The 26,205-nt window shown below is 38.4% G+C and overlaps 1 protein-coding gene across 2 annotated transcripts; it reads right to left on the bottom strand.

The window, feature by feature from the left end:
* Window positions 1-24: 24 nt before the first annotated feature.
* Window positions 25-25,640, bottom strand: USP18 (ubiquitin specific peptidase 18). 2 transcript variants are annotated; one of them, XM_016125415.2, is made up of 11 exons: window positions 25,572-25,640; window positions 25,390-25,473; window positions 24,238-24,334; window positions 23,147-23,292; window positions 7,033-7,112; window positions 6,593-6,739; window positions 6,122-6,217; window positions 5,467-5,634; window positions 1,977-2,108; window positions 1,438-1,487; window positions 25-665 (listed from the first exon to the last, which is right to left on the bottom strand). In XM_016125415.2, the coding sequence occupies exons 2-11, from the start codon at window positions 25,439-25,441 to the stop codon at window positions 620-622; spliced, it is 1,014 nt and encodes a 337-aa protein (XP_015980901.2). In that variant the 5' UTR covers window positions 25,442-25,473; window positions 25,572-25,640; the 3' UTR covers window positions 25-619. The 2 variants fall into 2 exon arrangements, with proteins under 2 accessions (XP_015980901.2, XP_015980899.2); XM_016125413.2 differs by having other exon boundaries at window positions 25,390-25,640.
* Between the last annotated feature and the right edge of the window lie 565 nt (window positions 25,641-26,205).

Genomic DNA, 26,205 nt, shown 5'->3' on the forward strand with positions numbered 1-26,205 from the left:
ATCACCCATTAAACTGCTAACAACTTTTGAGAGAAAAAATTTTATTCATTATTGTACCTAGCACAATATCTTATGGAGAACAGATAATCAATGCATATTTGTCAGATGAATGAATAAGAGTTATAAAACACTTGACCTTTATAGAATGAATATTGGTTCTAAAAAGAAAAAAAAATTATAAACAAATTATTTTCAGCCAGACATACCAGTAAGGTCACCCTGGTTGTAAAATATTGAAATACTTCCCTATACTGCCCCTTGCCACCCGAATGCTTTCCACTACAATTGTTGTCCAGGCCTCTCTTCCCCTGAAATATTCTCAATTCCCACAGTACCCCAACTGAAAAATTAATCTCTTGCACAGCAGGGAGCACTCAGGACTCTGCTCCAACCACGTGGCCAGGTTATACTTGTGGAAGTATCCATTCTGGCTAATCAAGGCCTGGGTAGTGTCACTATTAAATATTTTGATAATCTCCCCTGATAATAAATATAATTTAATTATACAATTTGAAAATAGTTTCTCCTCATTGAAAAATCTCTTAAGAGAATTAGCAGATTCAGGACTCAAAAAGAAAAATGACACTTTGTCAGTCTCTGAAGACTTAGGGTATATCCATTAGGACTCAGTCTTCATGTAAACCAGAAGATATGCAGTTTCTTGCCTAGAAAAAAAAAATACAACATCATAGCATTAATGAAACATTCATAGTTAATTGATACATTATTAATTCATGATAGGACAAACATCAAAAAACTTTCCAGGTTATTGGATCAAGCGTTCATCTGTTCATCGCCTCAAAGGGAAACAAAACAGGTGACTGGGGAAAATAACCACTAAGCTGCTATTAGTTAACATCTAAATCAGGGATTGACAAACTATGAACCTATGAGCCAAATCTGACTCTGTTTTTGCAAATAAGTTTAACTGGAACACAGTGACTCTCATTAATGGTATAATGTGAAAATTATGTAAGCAAACAATTACAAAACCGTGTAACTCTGTCTATAAAGGTGGTATGCTCAAAATGCAGTGAAAGGACATGACAAGTAGATCTGTAGATCTGCTTGGGTGAATCAGTGCAAGCTTTAGAGAGCAGGAAAAGACCATGGGCTGAGGTACTGAAATATGAAGGGGACTTTGCCTCGATGATAAATTAAAAGAGAGTAATACTGGCCAGGAACTGCATATGCAAAGCCACAGAGAGAAGATGGAGGATATGATGTCTGGGGAGCTACTTACACTTTAGTACTGTTAAAGTCTAAATTGTAAGAAAATCATGGTGCAGTGAAATGAATATTGAAAGATAAAGCTGAACAGTTTAGTCCCTGGGGAGTTGTGCAAATATAAGCAGTGGTTGAATCCATGAGTTTCCTACAGCAACAAGAACCCTTTACAAGCTCACTGGGTTTCCATTATTCAAATACTTCTCTTACCAGCGGTAGTTTTGATTTCCATAGGTACACTGGATATCTTCCCAGGATACCTGGAAGTACATAAACATATAAAGTGAAGCAACCAGGGGATATTCATTAAGCATCCAGAGAGTACATGGTGCTACAACTTTCCCTCCCTCACTCTTCCAGACAAACCCTCCCTTAGAAACTCCCAATACCCACAACATCTAGTGATATACATGAAGTCTCTCTTAGCATACTTTAAACCTGGTTATGATAAGCCCAGAGTTCTAACTTATAGATTTCTAACTCTTGTTTTCCATAAGTTTCCCATAGTGCATGAAGCTGTAGGGCACTGAATTTAGAACACCAGAAACTTAGACTCTGAGCTAAGTGGACTCTTACAGATCTGTAAACCAAATGGATATTCCACGCAGAAAACAGCTTTAAACCTCACAAAGTGGCCCCACACAGAGAGAACAGGACCATAATGTGGCTTGACCTTATGGATGAGGAGGACTCATCCACCCCTGGGCTCAGAATAGGTAGCTAACCCAATCCAGGATGTTGATCCTCACCCAACAAACATTGGAATCGTTGAAACAGAACCATTTTCCATCCACAGAATTCCAGATATAGGCACAATAATGACCAAAGTCAGCCAGCCCCACATGGGCAATCACAGCAAAGAGTTCATACTGTCCTCCAATCTAGAAGAACATAAGACAAAATGATTCATCCACCATCTCTCCTTTTCTAACCTTAGTTTAGAATAAACAAATATTTCATCACATTTATTCAGTGCCTACTCTATGCCACATAGTGGTGCTTCAAAAGAGCTATAAAACAGTCCTTGACTTTAAGAATTTCACAGGTAAGTATGCCAGAATTAGAATGCCATTTTTTGTACCAGGTATATTTACAGGTAAATTTGAGAAGACCCAACTTTTGCCCCAAGAAAGGAGAAGGAACAACCAAACAGCCAAGGAAAGCTTGAGGAGCTGGGGAAAGCTTCCCAAAGAAGATATGCTTTAATTGCTCTTGTGGGATGAATAAGATTGGCAGACAAGTTATAGAAAGGAGGCATACTTGAATGTAGACCCAGAAACGCCAAAAACTTGGCAGCATAAAAGAGCAGAGCATACTGAGGAACAGGAAGTCAGAGAGGGTGCTGGGAAGTCACAAGAGATGAAACTCCAAAGGCCAAGTTAGGAATTAGAACTTTATTTAAGCGGGGGAGCATGACCAGGTCTATGTTTGAGAATACATTATTTGAAATAATGTGGTTTGAAAAATGGATTAAGAGTCCAAGTGAGACAGAAGCCAATAACATGTTAGGTTACCATAGTAGTGCAAGGAAGGAAGAAATAGTGACAACTTGAATAATTACTATCAGTGGTAACCACTAAAATGATAATAATCATTATTGACATAATACTTATTAGTTATCTTTTAGCATTCGCTGTGCATTTTGCCAAGTCTTTACATGTATTATTTCATTTAATATTCACACAAACCTATAAGCTGGGTGCTAATATAAATACTACTTTACAGAAGTGGAATCTGAGCTCAGGGAGGTAAAGTAATTTACCCAAGGGCCAGAGTTTATAAATAGGAGAGGCAGGATTTCAACTCGGGCCTGTCTGGCTTTAAATCTTGAGCTCTTAACCCCTAAACTACACGAGGAAGTGAGGGTGAAGGTGGAAATGAGGGGAAAGATTTGTGAAAAATTAGAAAGAAATAATTAAAAGTGTGTAGTAACTGATTGGATGCAGAAGGAGGGGAGTAAGTAGAAGGCACTGTAAGGATGAATCCTGGGTTTATGGCTTGGAAGTTAGAAAATGTTGGTACTATAAAGTTAAATATGGAACAGAGCTGTTTGGGAATGAAAATAATGAACATAGGGACTGTGTGACAACATTCACTAGGAGATGAGTATACTGGTTTGGAGGTCAAGAGGAAGACCTGGACAAGAAATATATTTGCAAGTCTTCAGTTTTAGGTGATCATTGAAACAATGAGAATTAAAAAGATAACATGTGAAAAATGGGGAGATGAATGAAATTAAAACTAAATACCAACAAAAGGATAGGCAAAAGAGAAATCTAGGATAGATTGATTTTGAAGGCAAGTAGGATCAATGACATAAAATATCACAGTGTACCCAGAGAGGAAGAACAAGAGATATGCGTTAGACTTGGCAGAAAGTCGTTCTACTCCCTCAAATCTTAGAAATTCAAGACAAAAAATAAATGACTGTGAAAAGGGGATAATGGCAGGAGACAGAGAGTTTTGATCACTGTGAGCAGGATCTCCATATTAGTCAGAAATATTCTATTTTCCCAACACAGTCAAATAATGTTCCTAACCTGAAACTGAAACAGGTTTGATGATGTGGGACAGGAGTGAGGGTAGTGCAAATGAAGCTAAGTCACCCAAAAAGGAGAACTCAAATTATTCTCTATTTTCATTTGGGGACTTTATACTAGATTTTTTTTTTTTTTAAATGCAGGGCAATATCTAGATCTAACTATCTAGTTTACAAGAAATACAAGGGATGCAGGAACATGTTAAATAACACGAACCAGCCAATTCTGGAGGTATATTTTAAAATTCCTCAACCAAATGAATTTCCAGGAAGTGAAAAGGAGAAGAGACTTCTTAACCTAAAAGAATAAAAAGGAAAGGAGAGGAGGGATGGAGGAAACTAACTTAAGTAAATGCAAATGTAGACCTTGTTTGGATATAGATTTAAACCAAATATATTATAGGACAGTCAAGGGAATCTGAATATTGACTGGATTTAGATGATATTAAGGAATTATGAGATAGAATTGGTTATAGTTTAGAAAAACAGTGCTTATTCTTTAAAGAGACATAATGAAATACTAATAAGATGGTATGGTATCTGGGATTTGCTTCAAAATAATTCAGTAGAGGGTCAAGAAAAGAAGAGAATGGTGGTGTACATAAAGCAAGACTGGCCATCAGTTTTGATAACAGTTTAAGCTGCTTGGTGGATGTAGAGATTTGTTGTATAATTCCTCACTAGTTTGGTATATACTCAGAATTTTCCATAACAAAGTCATTTTTAAGTGGAAAAATGTAAGATAGACTGTGCAAGGTAGAAATGAAGAGAACTAGAAGATTGATAATGTTATGAAGTATATATGTGCCCTGAATTGGTAAAGAAGCTATATTGTAATAGGAGCTATTCTAACATATTATTAGGCCTCAATATTTAAAATACTAGAGCATGAACAGTAAACAGATCAATGGAACAAAATAGTTCAAAACTGGATATATTCTATACTTAGCAAATTCTACATATATAAATGTAGAATTTTAAATGTATGGAGAAAAGTTTTTTATGTCACTTTTTTCCTAAGAATCTCCCAATAAGTTATTAGTGCAGAACGACTGAATTTAACTTTATTTTTACTAAATTGGCCCAATGAATTGGCTTCTACCTTATTATCCTCAAAGTGAGCATAAGCCATTTTAAAAAGAAAGCTTGGTTGGTATTATATTTACAACCCAAGATGTTCTGTTTACCTACATACATGTATTACACATCTTATTTAAAAGACATGTCCTGAATTATGAGTTCCTTTCCTCAGGTTCCCTCCCTCAGTGCTGTGAGGCATAGGAATACAAACCCAATATTTAGGAACACAGTCTTTTGGATTTTAAAAGAAAAGAAAAGCAGCTACAAAAAGCAAATGGTGGTAGTGGTGGTGTGGTGGTGATAACAACCCATAGCTGTTCAAGTATACACAGATCTCCATCATTAAAATGTCATTTTAAAAAATGTGTTTCTTGAATACATGAAAATGTTTCTATGAATCACACCCAGCTGTTGGTGAGTTGTCCTCCCTTTGTGTATCCCAAGCATGGCCAGCAGAAGATATAATTGCTCAGATGACAGAATGACACAGACAAGACACACAAAAATGCCATCTCTAATTAGTGAGTGAATTCAAGCAGCTTAGGGAGAAGGGGCGGCAAAATTAAAAGCATATGGCATCTGATGAGATGAGGATGGATGGGGAGTGAGGAGTGTCTCACCTGGTCCTCAGCATTGTAGAGGTCTTTCTCAGTCAGAAGGACTTGATTTAAATCTAAGTTCCGGGGAAAATACAGTGAGTGGCAGATTTTTTCTGTCCGTGAATTCCTGATGGAGAATCGCATGAGGTGGATTGTCAAGGTCTGGGGCAAATGGGTCAGCTTCAAGACCTGAAAAAGCAAAAATTATCCTGGAGATAAAGTCCTAACGCACTTCAAATGGATAGATTCAGAGAAGTAGCAGGGGCAATTGTATGTTGTTTCCCTGCCTCCCCCTCCCCCCCAACAAAGAGGGAAGCAGAATGATGCAATACAATAGAGGGCTCCCATTTGCTGAGTTTGTTGAGCTCTCCAAAGCAGCCCTGGGTGCTGCACAGGTCCTGGAACCCAGGGAAACAATGGAGTCCGCTGTCAGGAAGTGGTCTAGGCCTGAGGGAAAAACTCTGGCCCCTGCTCTCTCCTTATCCTTAAAAAGCTCTGTTCCTCTCAGTGATGTGATCTGAGGAGCCCCAGGATCCTATCAGATACTAGCCTAATCAGGATTCCCTCCTTTAGCCATCATGAGAGACCCTGGGAGTTCTGTGAAGTCTATCAGGAAACCCCCTATGGGCAACCCTGAACTGGGGGAAGGATTTGGTTTCAGGGAGTGAATGAATACCTTTTTCCCACAGGTCTTCTTCCCACAGTTCTCACAGAAGCACTTGCTCTTGCTTGACAACTCCCTAGGCTGGAAGAAACAGTGAAGGGCCTCCTCCTGTCCCAGGAGAACAAGAAAAAAGCAGGATTGGTATTTCCCATCTAGAGTACAGCCCCTCATCCTACAGATGGGGATTTAAGTTTTTCTTCTAGTTTTCTCCATGTCCCTTTAATGTCTGGCCCAGAGTGGTAAACAGGCTGGGATCTCAAAAAGTACCTACTGATAGGAGAAAAGAAAAGAGGGGGCACTCAAAAGGGAAAAAAGGAGGTAAGAATTTTATTTTTTGCCAAATCAAAGGAGAACTTAGCCAGAGCCATGCAAAGGAAATAAAAATGATTTTGTAAAAAGCCAAGGGTGGACTAAAGAAGCAAGGGGGCATTGGCAACACTGAGTTGTGTGGGAACAGAAAATTCACCAAGAGAAATCCCTCACCAGTGTTCTCAGGGGCTTTGAATCCATATCAAAAAGAGAAAGGGGAAGGGTCAGCATGCAACTGTTTTGGCTACTCTCCACTGCACATTCGAGGCAAATCAAGGACTCCTTCATCCGGATTGTATTCAGGGCCTGTAGCTTCTCTACCTGCAAGAGAAAGGAGGGGAGAGGGAAGAAGGGTACAAAGCCATAAATAGACCAAGTTAGGCCAATTTCCAGAAGTTGGGGCCACGAGATAGAAACTCCAGAAATGGCAGTCACTAATGCTCTGTGTTCTACTCAAAAAGGTACAAAATAACAGTAATAATATTATGAACTTGTGATAGGCATTTTATATGATTTTCTCTTTTAATCCTCTCTACACACTACATTAATGATCACTGAATGAGTTAAAAGAAAAGCATCTTCATCTTCTGAGCTCTCTAGTTCTAGAAACTTACCAAGTCCACATCAGTGATTTGGTCCTTAATTAGGTTCCAGACTATATGGTAGAGTTGAGCAGCATCATGCTGGATAAACACTGGCCAAAGAGAAAAGTAATAGTCCAATTAGCAAGGTCACCAGGAACACTTCTCATGCCCTGTGCCCTAGTTACCTAGATGCACATGAACACTCCACTGCATTTTCCAAACCTTTGCCCCATTTTCAGGCTAAGTTTCCACTAGAAGTTAAGTGCCAGAACTGGAAAATAAGCTTGGTATTGATTTTTGATTTGAGTGTTAAACCTTAAAATTCAGTCCTACTGCATCTCACAAGTTTTCTGTCCTGACTTGCCACCTACCCCTAGTGGTCTCCACTGAGGGACACACCTAGGTAAAATCAAGAGTCAATAGTGGATTCTCTCCATGTCTATGCCAAGCCCACACTCTCATTAGACTCCTATGGCCACTCATTTCTCTGTGCTGTTATGTATTTTGTTATTCACTCCCCTAAAACTCGAGCAGTTTCCCAACAGTGATATTTGACCCAGGTCTTCCCTAAAGGTTTCTAGGAGAACAAGAAGGGAATAGACCATCACAGTGATAGGTGATACTGGCTAAGAAAAGGCAAGAATTAAGCAGTGAATTCTACATATGTTATGTAAGTAGATGGAAGTAATGTAGGGAGAAGGCAAGAGAACTAAAATGTTAAATCAAGCTATATTCAGAGACAGTAATATGCTGCAGCCCTGCAGGCAGACCACAAGGAAACCTGCAGAACAAAGGATGATTTCTGCTGGGATTGCAAACAACCCATTTCCCTATTGCCTAAGGGAAAACAGGAAAAACAGAGTCTTTAAGTTGTTGCCCTACACAAAATAAACATTCATGTCCTATGTCTTAAACTATAGGAAACCTAAGAATCAAAAGCTCGAAATTACCAGACCTTTCATGTTACATGTTCTTACCTTTTCATGCTACTTACTCCTATCTTTCCTCACTGTATGTCCATATCAAAGGAAAATGGGTAAGCAAAGTCTTTAAACTGTAACTTACAGGAACTAAAGAATGAAATATAAACTGAATTCCCTGGCCTTCGGAGTCCCTCTCAGTGCCTTTACACTCTCCCTTTCAGTGTCTTTCTCTCCATCCTTCTCAGCATCTTTCTCTTGGTCCCTCTCAGTGCCTTTACTCTGTGTCTTTCACTGTCTTCATCTCTTTCTATTGTCTCTGTACCTCTGAGTCTCTCTCAGGCTCTCTCATTCTGCCTCTGAGAGGAGACCACACTATGTCTATTGAGTATTACTCCTTCTCTAATAAACTTTTCTTTTGACAAAGCTTTGGTGTGTCTTTGAATTCTTTCTTATGTTCTGCCAAGAACCCACTTCTCTCTCAGTGCAGGGTTTGAATCTTCCCCAACTCAAGAGAATTTGTCCTGTCCCGCCTCATAAGTCTAAAATGGTATATACAAATCTCCTAAGAAAGAAACCCAGGAAAACAAAGAAAATTGAAACACACTGAGGACTATCTTACAAAAGGACAAATGTCTGCCTAAATGCAAAGACATTGCAAGAAAGGGTGGTTATTATAAATGTGCTAAATATTCATATCTGCTATTTCAACATCATTTTATTTCTTCACTGTATTTAATGTTTTGGGGTTCTATTTTGTTTTTGTTTTGGCCTGTCTCTCCTCTAAATTGTAAACTCCATGAAGGCAAAGACTCTATTACTCTTGTTCCCTTATCTACAGTACCAGCACAATACCTGGCACATAATAGGTAAATAATATATATTAGTTGAATAGATTAATTAATCCATATTCTAAGATAATAATCCCAAAACTTAAAGACAAATAGCAGGGTTGAACTGATGCTGTCTCTAGGGAATTATTTACAGAAGGCTGCCTGCTACAGAGCCACCATTGGACATAAAGGAAGTTGGTTCACCTTGCCATGTGGAGACATTTTGCCTCATGTGACCATACCAGAACCAAAAGTCTCAATTCATCTAAGAAATACAGGGATATTTGCCCAACCCACAATTGACTTAACACCTGCTATATACAAGGCATCACACATGCCAGAGAAAGTTCCTGTCCCTAAGAAACCATATAAGTATCCATATAATCATAATTCAAAGAAGAATAAGAAAATTTCCCTAAGGTGTACAAACTTCTATGAAAAGTTAAAGGAAGGTAAGAATAAGGCTGGAACAGTAGAATGAAGGTCTCCATAAATCTACTCCTCCATAAAAGCAATGAATATATTGGCAAAAATTGTCAAAATAAATTTTTTCAGACTTCTGGAAAGTAACCAAGACTTAATAAAACTTTTAGGAATGTCTATGCAAGAAAAACTACAACCTGAAACTTACTGGATTTCTTTAACCAATGTCACCATAATAAAAAAGAAAGAAAGAAAAAGTGCAGAATCTAAATAAAAAGAGCAGAGTTTGAGGCTTTTTCAATTTGGCCTATTTCCATTTTCTTCTTTGCAGCTCTGCAGTGGCCTTAAAACCCAGAAACCTTGCAATTACGAGAGAGGTGGACTGAGACTGGAGAGCCTCAAAAAGTCCCAAAGTGAGAGCATTGACATTATTTGACCTGTCTCAGAGCTCAAAGCCCCAGCCCCAGGGCATCTGTAGAAAACAATCAGTGACAATTAATATTGCAGTTACCTAAGACTGCAATACCAGCTGGGGCAAAAAAAAAAAAAAAAAAAAAAAAAGGCCTGGCCAAAAACTTAAAAGAAAGATTTGAGGAATTAGATGGTCATTGGAGACTTTTGAAAGCTCTAACTATTCCTGATGCTCTAGACTATTTGCATGCCCAGGTAAGAGCTGAGAGGGCTCCAATCTCTTAGATCTGGCTGACTTTGAGGTCTTGTGCAAACAAGAAATGAAGGCTTAAAGTGTCATAAACTGCCTCAGCTTTGAAGGTGTGCCCTAATAAACATAGAGCCCAAAGTAAAGACTAGAAGACTTATTGGTTCAAGACATTTAATGAAATCTCTGACTAATCATTAGCTGACATGATGCTAACCAAACAGAAACTTCAGTGGCCACACACCACAGGGTATATAGACTTTATTGAATTAATCCAGGGGAGTCACTAAACAAACAGCAACAACAAAAACAACAGCAACAACAAATCCCATTGTAGAGTTTTCTGATTTTCACTGTTGCCACATTGTATTACCTAAAATTTTTATTTTTAACAAGAAATCATCAGATACATAATGAAATACAAAAGTCTGGTCCATGTACAGGAAAAAAGCAATCAGTGGAAACTGTCACTGAGAAGACCCAGATATTAGCATTAGTAAATAAAGACTTCAGATTAGTTAACATATCTTCAAAGAACTAAAGAAAACCATGTCAAAATACTAAGTATGAAATGATAAAGAATATCAATAAAGAGAAAAGGTTACTTAAAAGGACCAAATAGAAATTCTTGAGTTGAAGAGTCCAATGACAGAAATTAAGAGTTCACTATAGATGGTCAACAGAAGATTTGAGAAGGGAGATGGAAGAAACATCAAACTTGAAAACAGGTCAATTGAAATTTATACAGTCTGGGTATGAAAGGGAAAAAAAATGAATGAGGTAAGAAAAAATTAATAGAGCATCACAAGGGTTCAGTAATAAATTCTACCAAACATTTAAAAAAGAAATTATACAAGTTCTCAAAAACCTCTTCATAATATAGAACCAGAGGGAATACTTCCTAAGTCATTCTATAAGGCCAACATTACCCTAACACCAAAATCAGACAAAGACATTACAAGAAAACTACAGATCAATATCTGGCATGAACATAGACTTAAAATCTACAAGAAAATATTAGTAAATAGAATCTACCATAATATAAAAGAATTATATACCATAGTCAAGTGAGATTTATCCTAGGTATGCATGACTAGCTCAACATTTGAAAATAAATTAATATAATCTATCTCATCAACAGGCTAAAAAAAATTCACATGATCATATTAATAGATGCAGAAATGGCATTTGATAAAATCTAACATTCATTCATTATAAAAAAATCCTTACTAAGAAATTGAAAGAAACTTCCTAAGTTAGATAAGGAACATCTTCAAAAATCTACAGCTATCATCACACTTAATGATGAAAAATCTGAAGCTTTTCCACTAAAATCAAGAAAAAGACAAGAAAGTTCCCTCTCACCACTCCTTTTCAACATGTATTACAAGTTCTGGCTAATGCAATAAGACAAAACGAGGAAATAAAAGTCATACTGACTGGAAAGAAAGAACTAAGAATGTCCTTGTTTGCAGATGATACAATCATCCATGTAGAAAATCCAGAAAAGTCAACAAAAACTCCTGGAACTAATAACTGATTATAACAAGGCAGCAGGATACAAGGTAAATATATAAAAGTTAATCACTTGCCTATATATCAGCAATGAACAAGTAAAATTTCAAATTAAAAACAATATCATTTACATCATAATCCATGAAAATAAAATACTTAGGTTTAGATCTAACCAAATATGTACAAGATCTATATGAGGAAAGCTACAAATTCTGATGAAAAATCAGAATAGTTACATAAATGAAAAGATATTCCATGTTCACAGATAGGAAGACTCGATATTGTCAAGATATCAGTTCTTCCCAACTTAATTTATAGACTCAATGCAATTCCAATCAAAATCCCACCAAGTTCTTTTGTGGATATTGACAAATTGATTCTAAAGTTTATTTAGAGAAGCAAAAGACTCAGAAGAGACAACACAAAATTGAAGGAAAAGCACAAAATCAAAGGACTAATTTCAAACTTACTGTAAAATTTCAGTAATCAAGACAACGCAGTATTGGAACAGAACAGAAAAACAGATCAACGGAACAAAATGGAGAGCCCAGAAATACATCACCATAAACAATGTCAATGGCTGTTTGACAAAGGAGCAAAGGCAATACAATGAAGACAGTCTTCACAAAATGGTGCTAGGACACCTGAATATTCACATGCAAAAATTAAAAATGAATCTAAACATAGATCTTACATCCTTAAAACAAACTAATTAAAAATGGATAAAAGACCTAAATGTAAAATACAGAACTATAAAATTCCTAAAGATAATATAGGAGAAAATCTAGATGACGTTGGGTTTGGTGATTACTTTTTCAGTACAACACCAAAGTGTAATCAATAAAAGAACTGGTAATCCAAACTGCATTAAAATTAATAATCTCTGCTCTGCGAAAGATTCAGTCAAGAGCATAAAAAGACAAGCTATAAAAGACATATCTGATAAAGGACTGTTGCTTAAAATATATCCCCCCCCAAAAAAACACCTTTAAAATTAACAATAAGAAAACAAACAACTCGATTTAAAAATGGGTAAGGGGCTTCCAGTCAAGATGGCAAAGTAGGTAAACTCTGTGCCTGCCTCCTTCTACAACCACATCAAAATTACAAGTAATCTACAGAATAGCCATTACTGGGAATCATTTGAGTATGGCTGAACAGAGGTCCTACAACTGGGGACACAAAGAAGAGGCCACTTTGAGACTGGTAGGAGGGGAGAAGATGCAAAATGAGCTGATTCCACACCTGCTTGTGACTGTTGAGAATTGGGAGAACTATCTTAGCTGCAAAGGTCTCCCCAGAGGAGTGAGGGTTCCCAGCCCCACACTGGGCTCCAGTGTCAGGAGGAGAAGTCCTCATGGCTCTGGCTGTGAAAGCCAGAGGAGATTGTGGCTGAATGAGACAGAAGGCTGAGAGGCTGAGGGAATTGCAGACTTTCCACATTGCTCAGTGATAGACTCATCACTCTGAGCTCCAGTACTAGGGTAGCAGCTCAAAAGGTGCCAGGGACATAAGAAGAGGAACTGAGTTGTCTGGCAAGAGATAAAAGGGCAGCTGCCTCCAAGACAGAAGTGCTGGCAGAAGCCATTGTTTCTTTGTTGATACCCTCCCTCTTCTCAGTGTGCAGATGCAGGAGGCTGCCAGATCTGACTCCCCATCAACCTAGTTAACTCAATTATCCCCACCCTGGTGATTCCCTGAGACCCTGCCCCAACCTGTGGGCCCAACCAAGCCATTTCCAGTGGCTTTTCCATACAAATACCCTGTATGCTACAGACTTTCCTAAAATCTCTCAAAGATTTATAGAAGCTAAACAAATAGTACTTGGCCCTGGCATGCCTCATACCTCTTGCTGAGCAATCCTAAGCCCAACACAAGCAGCAGCTGACCTTGGTTTGAGGCTTGGCCTCTCAAGGCCTAATCAAGTGAAGTGTACATGGCAGCCATCTGCAGATCACTTGGTGGCTCATGCCAGCTGACCCCAGGGAAGGCACAGGCTGCGGCTTAACTTGGCCTGTGGTAGGGTCCCTCTCAGGAGGCACCAACTTGAACACCTACTGGCTGGCTTCAGTGTGAGCCAGAGAATCACCCAGGACCACATCTGAGGATGGCACACCCAAAGGGCAGATTGGGCAGGCATCTAAAGCAAATTCTGCTCTCTAGGGTCAGAGCTGCCCAACAGCTCCTCCACTGGTCACAGCCAATCATCACAATCAATCAACCCAAGGGTCAATCCCTCCCATTGGTGAGCAAACAGCAACCAAGGCTCAACTAGAGCATGAGGGCGCACGCAGCCCATACAAGGGCCATACCTGGAGCAACTGGCTCAGGTGACCAGGGGAGATTGTGCCATGGGAACCCACAGCCACCTACTATATAAGGTAGTGACCTTATATATACTAAGATTGGGAGACATAGCAGCCCTATCTAATACACAGAAGCAAACACAAGGAGGCAAGCAAAATGGGAAGACAAAGAAACATTTTCAAAATGAAAGAACAGAAAAGCTCCAGAAAAAATAACTAAACAAAACGGAGACAAGCAATCTAACAGATCAGAGTTCAAAACACTTGTTATAAGGATGCTCAATGAACATTGGGGAAGAGTATAAGATCTGAGTGAGAACTTTAACAAGAGACAAAAACCATAAAAGTGGAGATAGAAAACAAAAAAGAATCAGCCAGAAATGAAGAATACAGAGGACAGGGAAAAATGATGTTGATGATAAAGGCTTCGTTCATCCCTTTTGTGACCAAAGTTGTGACAGAAACATGGAGCAAACATCAAGGAAAGTAGCCTGGGATCTAGATGAACAGAAGCACTACAACTAGGGAGAAAAATTAGTCCACCTGCAACAGCAGAAGGTAGGAGGGGCAAAGACACGAGGCTGAGTGGGACAGAGGCTATGGCAGCGGCAACAGCAGCTGCAGGCGCCTCTCAAAGGGGCCGTATCTGCAAGCAGACTTTTGTGATGACAGATTTGCTCACTCTGAGCACCAGTGCCAGGCAGGCTCCACAGGAGGCACCAGGGACTTACAGGGGAACACTGAGTTGTCTGAGTGAGGGCTGGAAGCAAGGCTCTCTCCCAGGAGAGGTGCTGGCAGTATCCATTGTTCCTCTACTGAGGCCACTGCACCCCCACCCCCACGACCCCCACCCCTGTCCTAGTGTGTGAACACAGCCCCGTCAGCTAAGACGTCATCAAACTAGATAACAGAGGTTACTCTGCCCAGAGAATTCCATGAAACTCTGCCTCCCCCAACTTGCAGCCCCACCCAAGCCATATCCAGATGTGTCCTTGAGGGAGTCCAGTGCTCTTTGCTGAGCAGCGCCAAGACTCACAGCGAAGACAGCTGGCCTTGGTTTCTGGTGTGGATTCTTGAGGCATCTATGAGCACAGCATCTGTTAATTACTGGCTGAATCTTAACTGGTGGCCACAGAGGGGCACAGGGTTGGGCTAAACTTGTCCTGCGGCTGAACCCCTCTCAGGACTGTGCTACTGGACACCTACTACACACAGCTGCACCTATATGACCAGGAAACTTAGGAGCTTTGCATAGTACATAGAAACAGACACAGAAAGGCAGCCAAATGGGAAGACAAAGAAGCAGAAACCATATGAGAGAACAGAACAGAGATCCAGGAATAATGGAGTCAAGCAATCTAACAGATGTTAAGTTCAAAACACTGGCTATAAAGATGCTCGATGAACTTGGGGGAAGTGCAGATGAACTCAGTGACAACTTTAACAAAGATATAAAAAACATAAAAATGGAAATTGAAATTATAAAAAGGAACCAGTCAGAAATAAAGAACACATTATCTGTTTTCATCACTTCTATTCAACAGCATACTGGAGGTCCTAGCCAGGGCAATTATGAAAAAAAAAAAAAAAAGGAAATAAAAAGAATTCAGACTAGAAAGGAAGAATTACAACTATCTCCATTTACAGATGACATAATCTAATACATAGAAAATCCTTAGGAATCCACTAAAAAACTATTAGAACTAATAAATTAGTTCAAGAAAGTTGTGGATACAAAATCAATATACAAAAACCAAATGTATTTTATCTATACCCTAGCAATGAACAACCTGAAAATAAAATTAAGAAAAGAATTCCACTTACAAAAGCATCAAAAATATGCTTAGAAATAATTTTAGCAAAAGAAGTCTAAGACTTGTACACTGAAACTACAAACCATTTTTGAAAGAAATTAAAGACGGACCAGATAAATGAAAAGGCATTCCATACTTACGGTTCCGAACACTAATACTAAAATGATAATACTCCATAAATTGATCCACAGACTCAATGCAATCTCTATCAAAATGCTAAATTGCTTTTTTGCATAAATTAACAAGGTAACCCTAAAATTTGTATGGAAAGACAACCAACCCCAAATAGCCAAAACAATAATGAAAAAGAATAAAATGGGAAGACTCATGCTTTCTAATATCGAAACTTACTAACAAAGTTATAGTAATCAAGGTAGTACTGGCATAAAGATAGACATAAAGATCGATGAAATATAATTAGAGTCCAGAAATAAACACCTAACTTTATAATCATACTCTTTGACGAGAGTATGAAAACAATGCAATGGGGAAAAAAATACTCTTTTTAACAAATAGTGCTAGAACAATTGATGCCCACATGCAAAAGAATGAAGTTGGACCCCTAACTCACACTATTCGTGAAAATTAATTCAAAATCAAAAATAAACCTAAATATAATGTCTAAAAGTATAAAACCTTGAAGAAAACAAAGAATTGTGAGTGATTGCCAATAGGAACAGGGGTATTTTTTTTTTGCCGGGTGTGGGGGGGGTGGGGGTGGGGTGGGGATGGTGATGAATGGTCTAAAATTAGACTGAAGTGATGTCAGAAACATAATGGAGAGAAATGTTCCCAGATCTCTCCCTTTGAAATAACAATACGATGAATATCTAAAACTCAACAAAAAAACACCCAAACTGCACACCAGCATGTCTGAACATGGGATCTGCCCATCACAGCACCACAGGTCAGAACCCTGGGAGTCAGGCAGTAGACTAGGAAAAACAAAGAAGCTGCCTCTCACAGCCAGAGCTCTCTGGAGGAGGTAGGGGGAAAGGAAAAGGTGCAGGTTCCCTGAACAGCTCTGCCTGAGACAGCTGTGAGCTCTATCCCACCGGTGGCAATGCCAAGATATCAGGGCAGAAAGCAGAGAAATGGGGATGGCAGAGAAGCAGGGATGGCAGAGAAACAACAGTTGATTATTACCAGCAGTGACTACAAAACACAAAAATGAGCTGCAGCCCCCATCCCCCAACCCAGAGGACCCCCTCGCCATACCCTCCAAGACCAAACACCACGGAGCCCAAGGGGAATCTGAGCAAATGCTACCAAAACTGTCGCTAACATTGACAGGCATTGAGACTGAAGGTAGTGAGTATGACTGAATATCTATAAGAAAAAAAGGCATTATTAAGAATTTACATAAATCAGGGATCAAAGAGGCTTAGACGCCACCTACTGGAAACCAAAAGAAAAACTCCTTTGCGACAGGCCAAAGAGACTTTTATAAAATAAATTTTCTTTCTGGAAAAAAAGCAGAATACACTTCCAGTAATGCCTAGATATAGTCCATTAAACACAATGAACAACCAAGGTGACGAGGCAGCTCAGAAAGAAAGAGAAATGTCTCCAGAAAATAAGCTTACAGACATAGAAATATGCAATTTAAATGACAGAAAATTCAGGATGGTACTTCTGAAAAAACTCAGGTCCAAAATGAGTCACGTCAATAATTTCAGGAATTGAAAAAAAAAAAAAACTAACTGAGCAGAATGAGTTCTTTAGCAAGGAGACTGAAAGCTCAAAAAGAATCAAATAGAACTTTTGGTGATGAAGAATACACTGAAAGAGGTGAAAATGAAATAGCAAGCTTGGGAAATAAAGTCAACCAAATGGAGGAAAGAATCAGTGACATTGAGGAAAGAAATCTAGAAATAAATCAGAAAGAAGAAGAGAGAAGCCGAAGAATGAAAAATAATGAAAGAGAAATACAAAAACTAGCTGATACTATCAGGAGAGGAAACAGAAGAATAACGGGCATTCTTGAAGGGGAGGAAAAGGAGCAAGGATTAGAAAGCATTTTCAGACAAATAGTTGACAAGAATTTCCCAAAGCTAAGAAATGAACTGGATCTTGAAATTTAAGAAGTCAACAGAATACTCAATTATCTCAACCCAAAAAGGCCTTTACCAAGACACATTGGATTAAAGTTATCAAAAATCAATGACAAAGAAAGAATTCTAGGAGCAGCCAGGGAAAAGAAGACAGTAACCAACACAGGAAAACCCATTAGATTATCATCGGACTTCTCAGCACAATCCTTATGAGCCAGAAATGAGTGGAATCAAATATTCAAACTATTAAATGAAAGAACTACCAGCCTAGAATAATGTATCCTGCTAAGCTCTCTATTAGATATGATGGAGAAATAAAGATCTTTCCAGAATACAAAAATTGAGGGAATTCTCCACTATGAGGCCTGCATTGCAGGAAATGCTGAAAGGGGTCAGCTCACCTAAAACAAAATGACAAAAAAAATACATATTTAGGAGTAAGGTGACTATCAGGCAAACAGAAGCAGAGGATTGCAACCCTTACTAAGAACAGGGCATTATAAGCTTAAAAAATGAGAAGAGATTTGCTATAGCAAGATAGTAATGAATGTTCAGCATAGATAGGGACAAATTAAGATAACAATGACTGAAAGGGGGTGGGATTTAAAGATTCAAATTCGCAAAGGGGAATGGAGATAAGGCACATGCAAAAAAACATATATTTGCTCGTAATGATAACCACATGCCAAAGATTCAGAAGTGAAGTATATAACATAAAACAAGAAGGACCTGAGGGAAAGCCCACAAAACCTAACCGAAATACAAAAACAAGATGCATAAGGACAAGGAAGCAATAGAAACACTGAGCTACTAAAAAGCAAAACACAAAAATGGCTATAAGATGACCACATATTTCAATAATCACCCTAGGTGAAAATGGACTGCACTCACTAATAAAAAGAGACAGAGTTGAAGAATGGATCAAAAAACAAAACCCAACCACATGCTGCCTCCAGGAGATACATCTCAGCTCCAAAGACAAATATATACTCAAAGTTAAAGGGTAGAAAATGATATTTCAAGCAAATGGCATTCAGAAAAAAATGGGAGTAGCAGTATTAATATTGGACAAAATAGACTTCAAAATAAAAAAAGGTAAAGATACTGAGGGACACTTCATAATGAGAAAGAGAATCATATACCAAGAAGACATAACAATTATTAATATCTATGCTCCCAATCAGGGAGCCCCAAAATATGTAAAACAATTATTAACAGAACTAAAGGGAGAAACAGGCCAAAACACTATCATAGTAGGGGACTTAATACCCCACTGTCGAATATGGACAGATCATCCAAACAGAAAATCAATATGGAAAAACATTCTTAAATGACACATAAGACCAACTAGACATAATTGACATATACAGAGCCTTCTATCCCAAAATAGATGTTTATACATTCTCTCTAGTGCACATGGAACATTCTCAAGAGTCAACCACATACTGGGCCACAGAGATAGCCTCAACAAATACAAGAGGGTTGAAATCATACCAACCATATTCTCTGATCATAATGCTTTGAAGCTGAAGATCAACTGTAAAAAGAAAGCAGGAAGAACCACCAATACATGGAGATTAAACAACATGCTACTGAAGAATGACTGGGTCAGAGAAGATATAAAAAGAGAGATCATGAGATACACAAAAATGAATGATAATGATAATACACCTATCAAAATTTTTGGGACACAGCAAAAGGAATAATAATATCATTACAGGCCTATCTCCAAAAACGAGAATGAGCCCAAATAAACAACCTAACGTTTCATCTTAAAAACCCAGAAAAGGATGAACAAATGAAGCCTAACATCAGCAGAAGGAAAGAAATCATCAAAATTAGAGCAGAATTAAATGAAATTGAAAAAAAAAACTATAGAAAAAGTTAATGCAACAAAGAGTTGGTTCTTTGAGAAGGTTAATAAAATTGACCAAATCCTGACTTGACTTACTAAAGAAAAAAGAAAAAAGAAAATGAATAAACAAAATCATGGTTGAAAAGAGAAATGACTACAGATACCGCAGAAATACAAACCATCATACAAGAATACTATGAAACAGTATATAATACCAAATTTAATAACCTTGATGAAATGGACAAATACTTAGAAATATATGACCTTCCTAGACTGAATCAAGAAGAAATGGAAATTTCTAAATAGACCTGTCAGCAGTATGGAAATTGAAACAATCATCAAAAACCTACCAAAATGTAAAAGTCCAGGACCAGATGGCTTCACCAGTAAATTCTACCAAACATTCAAAGATTTAATACCCATTCTTCCCAAATTCTTCCAAAGAAATCGCAAAGGAGGCAATACTACCTAACTCATTTTATGAGGCCAATGTCACACTAATACCAAAACATGGTAAAGATAACGCACAAAAGAAAACTACAGACCAATATCTCTCATGAATACAGATGCAAAAATCCTTTATAAGGTACTAGTGAACCAAATACAGCAACATATTAAGAAGATTATACACCACGATCAAGTGGGCTTCATCCCAGGTGCACAGGAATGCTTTACATATGCAAATTGATTAATATGATACACCACATAAACAAATTAAAAATAAGAATCATATGATCATATCAATAGATACAGAAAAAGCCTTTGACAAGATACAGCATCCATTTTTGATCAAAACACTTAACACAATTGGTAGAGAAGGAAAGTACCTTAACATAATAAAGGCCATCTGTGACAAACACTCAGTCAACATTATACTTAATGGTAAAAAACTAAAAACCTTTCCTCTAAGATCAGGAACAACGCAAGGCTGTTCACTATCATCACTGGTATTCAGTATAACATTGGAGGTCCTAGTGAAGTGCAATCAGGCAAGAGAAAGATATAAAAGGTATCCAAACAGGAAAGAAGTCAAACTGTCACTATTTTCAGATGACTTGATTCTCTTTATAGAAAACCCTAAAGAGTCCACAAGAACACTACTAGAAACAACAAGCAAGTAAAGTTTCTAGATACAAAATCAATGTTCAAAAATCCATAGCATTCCTATCTTCTAATAATGAATTGTCAGAAAAAGAAGTGGAAAAATAATTCCTGTTGCAACTGCAACAAAAAGAATAAAATATCCAGGAATAAATCTAACAAAATATGTGAAGGACCTATATAATAAAAACTACAAAATCTTGTTAAAAGAAATCGAAGAAGATACAAATAATTGGAAAGATATTCTGTGTTCTTGGGTTGGAAGAATCAACATAGTTAAAATGTTCTTATTACCTAAAGCATTATACAGATTTAATGCAATCCCCATCAAAATCCCATCGGCATTTTTTAAAGAAATAGAACAAAAAATCATCAGATTTGTATGGAAGCACAAAAGACCCCAAATCACCAATCCATCCTGAGGAAACAGAACGAGGCTGGAGGCATCACTCTCCCCAAGTTCAAATTATACTACAAAGTGACAATAATCAAAACGGCATGGTATTGGCAGAAAAACAGACACAAAGACCAGCAGAACAGCATTGAGAGTCTTACATGGTACATTTATATGGGCAATAATTTTTGACAAAAGAGCCAAAAACATACAGTGGAGAAATGAAAGCTTCTTCAATAAATGGTACTGGGAAAATTGGAAAGCCACCCGCGAAAGAATGAAACAAGACTGTTGTCTATCACCACACCAAAATTAACTCAAAATGAATTAAAGACCTGAATATAAGACCTGAAACAACAAAGGGCATAGAAGAAAACATAGGAACTAAACTCTTGGACTTTGGACTCAAAGACTATTTTATGAATTTGACTTCAAAGGCAAGGAGGGTAAAAGCAAAAATAAATGAATGGGACTACATCAAACTATAAAGTTTCTGCTCAGCAAAAGAAATCATCAACAAGGTAAAGAGACAACCATCCAAATGGGGAAATATATTTGCAAGCAATGCCTCTGATAAGGGCCAAAATATACAAAGAACTCATACAACCCAATAACAACAAAACAAACAATCCAATTAAAAAATGGGCAGAGGACCTGAACAGACATTTCTCCCAAGAAGACATACAAATGGTCAACAAACATATGAAAAGATGCTCAACATTGCTAGCTATTAGTGAAATGCAAATCAAAACCATAATGAGATATCATTTCACATCTGTTAGAAAGCTGTTATCAACAGGACAAGTAATAACAAATGTTGGAGAGGATGTAGAGAAAAAGGAACCCTCATACACTGGTGGTAGGACTGCAAACTGGTACAGCCACTATGGAAAACAGTATGGAGGTTCCTCAAAAAACTAACAATTGATGTACTATATGACCCAGCAATCGCTCTACTGGGTATTTACCCCAAAGACTTGGAAACTCGTATCCGAAAAGATATTTGCACACCAATGTTCATAGCAGCATCATTCACAGTGGCCAGGACATAGAAGCAACAGAAGAGTCCCATGATAGACGACTGGCTAAGAAGCAGTGGTACATATATACAATGGAATATTACTCAGCCATAAGAAGAGATGAAATACTGCCATTTGCAACAACATGGATGGATCTCGAGATAATCATGCTGAGTGAAATAAGCCAGACAGGAAATGTTGAAAACCACATAATAGCACTTATATGTGGGATATAAGCCTAAAAGCAACAAACAAACAGGACAAACAAACAAAGACTCATGGACATGGACAATAGACTAGTGGTTACCAGAGGAGAGTGGGGAGGAGGGAGTGAAGAGGTAGATGGGATAAAAGAGGTAGTGGGGTCAAATATGTGGCGACAGAAAGAAATCTAATTATGGATGAAGAACACACAATGCAATATATATGCGCCTTTCTGTTAAAGTGTACACCTGAAACTTACTAGATTTCATTAACCAATGTCACCAAAAATGATTAATTTAAAGAAACTTGATTAGAGGATAATATAAATTTATAAGTAATGATAAAGATAGGTTAAAGAAGGAAAAAACAAATAATAAATTGTGATGATGACTGTACAACTCTGAATATACTAAAAACTTCTGACTATATATTTTTAAATGAGTCAATTTTATAGTATATACATCTCAATAAGCCTGGTTTTTTTTAACTAACCAATTTATAAGTTTTCTTTTGTAGAATATAGTTTCTCCTTATTAATCCTTTATTCTGTTTTCCTGGGATTCTTTACTGGCAGCTAAGTCAACTCTGAGGAGACTCTTAGGCTTACTTATTCTACTGACAAGCGGAAAATGGGTGAGTATGAAAGTAACATATGCATAAATAATACCAATTCTGTGCCTGAAAAAATTTGGGCTCTTTTAAAATATTTCAGAACTATGTAAATGCCTCCAGTATAAGGGATCCACAATCTACCTAACTTCTGTCTTGTTCATTTCCTGATCATTAGTCCCTCTCGTCTCCCTCTCCCTCTCCCAACCCCCTTCCCTCTCCCTCTTTCTTTCTCCTTTTCCCTCTCCTCCCTCTCCCTCTTCCTCTCCTTCCCTCTCTTGTCCTTTCCTCTCCTACTCCCTCCTTTCCCTTTCCCTCTTTTCCTCTTCCTTCCCTCTTCTCCCTCCCCTCCTCTCCATCTCCTCATCTGCCTCTCCTCACCAATCTTCCACTCCTCAGAGCATTAGACCAGGAGCTAGAACTAGAAGGGTGGTCTTACATGGTACATTGTACTTCTGGAGACAGTAGACAAGCTCCATGGGCCGCACTGCTTTCTGTCTGCTGTCCTGCATCTTCTCCAAGAGCAAGAGCAGCTGGAAGGGGACACTTTTCTTCTGCTCTTCTCCTCCCCTTGGTACTGTTATCCTGCCAAATAAGAATATCCCTGAACTTCTTTATTCCATGGTTCTCAATGGAATCGCTTGGGGGAACTTTCAAAAATCTCCATGTCCAGGCCACTCTGTAGATTAAATCAGAATTTCTGGGGGTGGGACCCAATTAACAGAATTTTCAAGTTTCCCAAATGATTTAAATGCACGAACTAGGTTGAGAACCACCACGTTAGCAAATCAGGTGGAGAGAACAGAACACCCTCTTATGAGGGATCAGCACAACTGCTGCCTCACCTCTCTCCCTACCCTGCCTGACAATCAAACTAAAGTGAAAGGTAGATGCAGTAGGTCCTAGGTCCACAGCAAAGTGGTCATGCAGCACGATGTCCACCCTGAAGCACTCCAAAGTGAAACACCAAATACTCATTTAGGTCCTGGGAAGAAGGGGCAACATGAAAGGATGTCAGTGTATTTTGGCAACAATTTATTTAATTATAGGCATCTTTCAATTGCTGATGCCAATGAAAAAGAAATAACAGAAAGCACAGAGCAGAAAAGAATGTGTGATAAAGTGTGTGTATATATACATGTATACACACACATACGTACATATTCTGTGTGTATGTATGTATTTTGTTTGAGAAAAATCAATACAGAGACTCATGCACTTACCCGCTAATTTACTCCTCCTTTGACATCAGTCTAGTCCAACTTCCTTTTAATCAAATCTTGATTGTACTTTTAAATCACCTGGGAAATCTTTTTAAAAGTACCAATGCCTGGGCCCCACCATAGACCAAATGAAACCAAATATCTGAGGGTAGAACCAAGCATTTGTACTTTTTAAATTTCTTAGGTGATTAGAATGTGTAAAACAAGCCTTTTCTCTGGAAACTTTTAAAAGAAAACATCTGTGATAACCAAATATTTAAAAACATAAAGTAATATACATGTTTATCAGCCTGAGTAATAGTCTTACCTCTTCAGTATCTGAGTGAAGCCCACATTCATAATCAATACCTGGATCAAGGAGTTGAGGCAGCAGGTCTGTCCAATGTTGTGTAAACCAACTGGGCCTATAAAGAAAAGAGAAAAAAACACTGAGGGCAAGGCCTAGCTAAGGGATTTAACAAAAATCATGTTTTTCTAGAATCTACTAAGAACATGAAATCCTATAAAGTACTCTCGGCGGTACAAAGAATTCACTAGGGAGCTTGCAGACAAACTGGGGAGGAAAGATAAAGCATGAACCTCTGAAAAGTGAAATAGCAGTAAAAGTTTTAATAGTCCATTAGGAAAAGAGAGATGTCACAAGAAACTGTATTATTACTTATTGTCAAATGAGTAGCACAAGCAATTGTAAGAGCAAAAAAAAAAAAGAGAGTGAAGCATTACACAAAGGGTAACTGGGAGAATTAATTATGAGTTCCTTACAGAGCTGAGTCAGAATGGACATCTATGGGTCTCAAGAGTGACTTTCGACTTCAGTGGAAAGGCTCTACCCAGTCCCCCCCATATGGTTGGAGAAATCAGAAGAAAGTTTTAGGGGAGATCCACAAATCTAAACTAGCCTCAAGAGGCAGGAAGCCAGAGGAACTTATGAGGAGGTGAGAAAACCAAAAGACAGCATTTCCCTGATCTACTAGCAACCAACCTCTCATTTCCCAACCCAGCCGTAGGTTCCAAAGACCCCACAAGGTGAGTAATTCAAGTGAGGGGTGGGGAGTAGCATAGGGTTTCTAGAGAAAAAGCTTTGGTGTACATGAGATAGAGCAATAAGAACATAAAAATCCAGGGGTAGCAGGTAGCCATAAGTTCCTGCTCCTGAATCAGCAGAAACCCTTGCCTCTAGACATACTAGCACACAGACATTGCAGTAAAGACAGAAACCATGCTGAATGTTACTATATGCTGAGCACTGGTTTAAAGCAGTTTGTACAGATTACCTCACTCATTCTTCCCAATAATGCTATGCAATCAGTACTATAATTATTCCCATTTAAAGATGTAGAAATGGAGGCACAAGAGATCAGGGGTCATTAATCACAAAGTTCTACTGCTTCAGAGTATAGTGGGTGAACAAAGCATTTCTACATAGTCAAAAAGAGAAAGAGAAGAAGAAGGTAATGACCCTGAGGGCAATCCCAGGCCCTGAAGCGTTCTGATAGCTGCTTCCTCTTCATGTTGCTGTTCCCTTTTTTCTTCTCAACTGGGTCTGCCGAGGAACACTGAGACTCAGCCAGGGCTGACTGGCAAATTTGCTTAGGGACCCAAACACCTTGCCCGTTAGTGATCACTCCAAAATTCCCAGACCGTTGGCTGGCAAGTCTTCAGGACTGCATGACCTCGGGGAAGGGCTCTCATGAGTCAGCCTTGGTGGGGTTTCTGTGAAAACATATCATAAATAGGTAAGGGTAAGAGAAGAGGAAAAGCATATTCTTGTGATCAGTTCTGTTCCCAAGTCTAGGAGGAAGATAAATACGAAAAGACTGGCTCACAAAACTCTAGGGCTAGAAATGAGAACCAGGCTAGACACCTCGTCTCTTTGCTCCAAGTGCCTCCATTTTTAATTCATCATAGTGAACTGCCATATCTTTTTCCCTCCAGGTTCTCTTCTGGCAAATGACATGATATTTACCAAGGGGTCTAGACCAGAAACCTGGCGTGCCCTTACTCCTCCATCCCAGGGCCAGTTGAGGGCTGTGAATTCTACTGCCTAAAGGCTGCTCACAAGAAGTCTCCTTGCTATTGATGCCCTTGACTTCCTGGTGTGAACAACTAACATAAACAGAGCCGCTTTAAAATGGTGTCAGAGCTGCCATCACAGAGGAACTGCCTTATGCCTCAACCATCTGAAATGTTAAAACAGGACAAAATAACTTTTGGACTGGGCCTAAAGTAACATTGTATCTCAAAGAACTGTTGGCAAAGATAACAAGAAAGCAGG

The sequence above is a fragment of the Rousettus aegyptiacus genome, unplaced genomic scaffold (assembly GCF_014176215.1).
Source record: "Rousettus aegyptiacus isolate mRouAeg1 unplaced genomic scaffold, mRouAeg1.p scaffold_m13_p_2, whole genome shotgun sequence".
Lineage (NCBI taxonomy): Eukaryota > Metazoa > Chordata > Mammalia > Chiroptera > Pteropodidae > Rousettus > Rousettus aegyptiacus.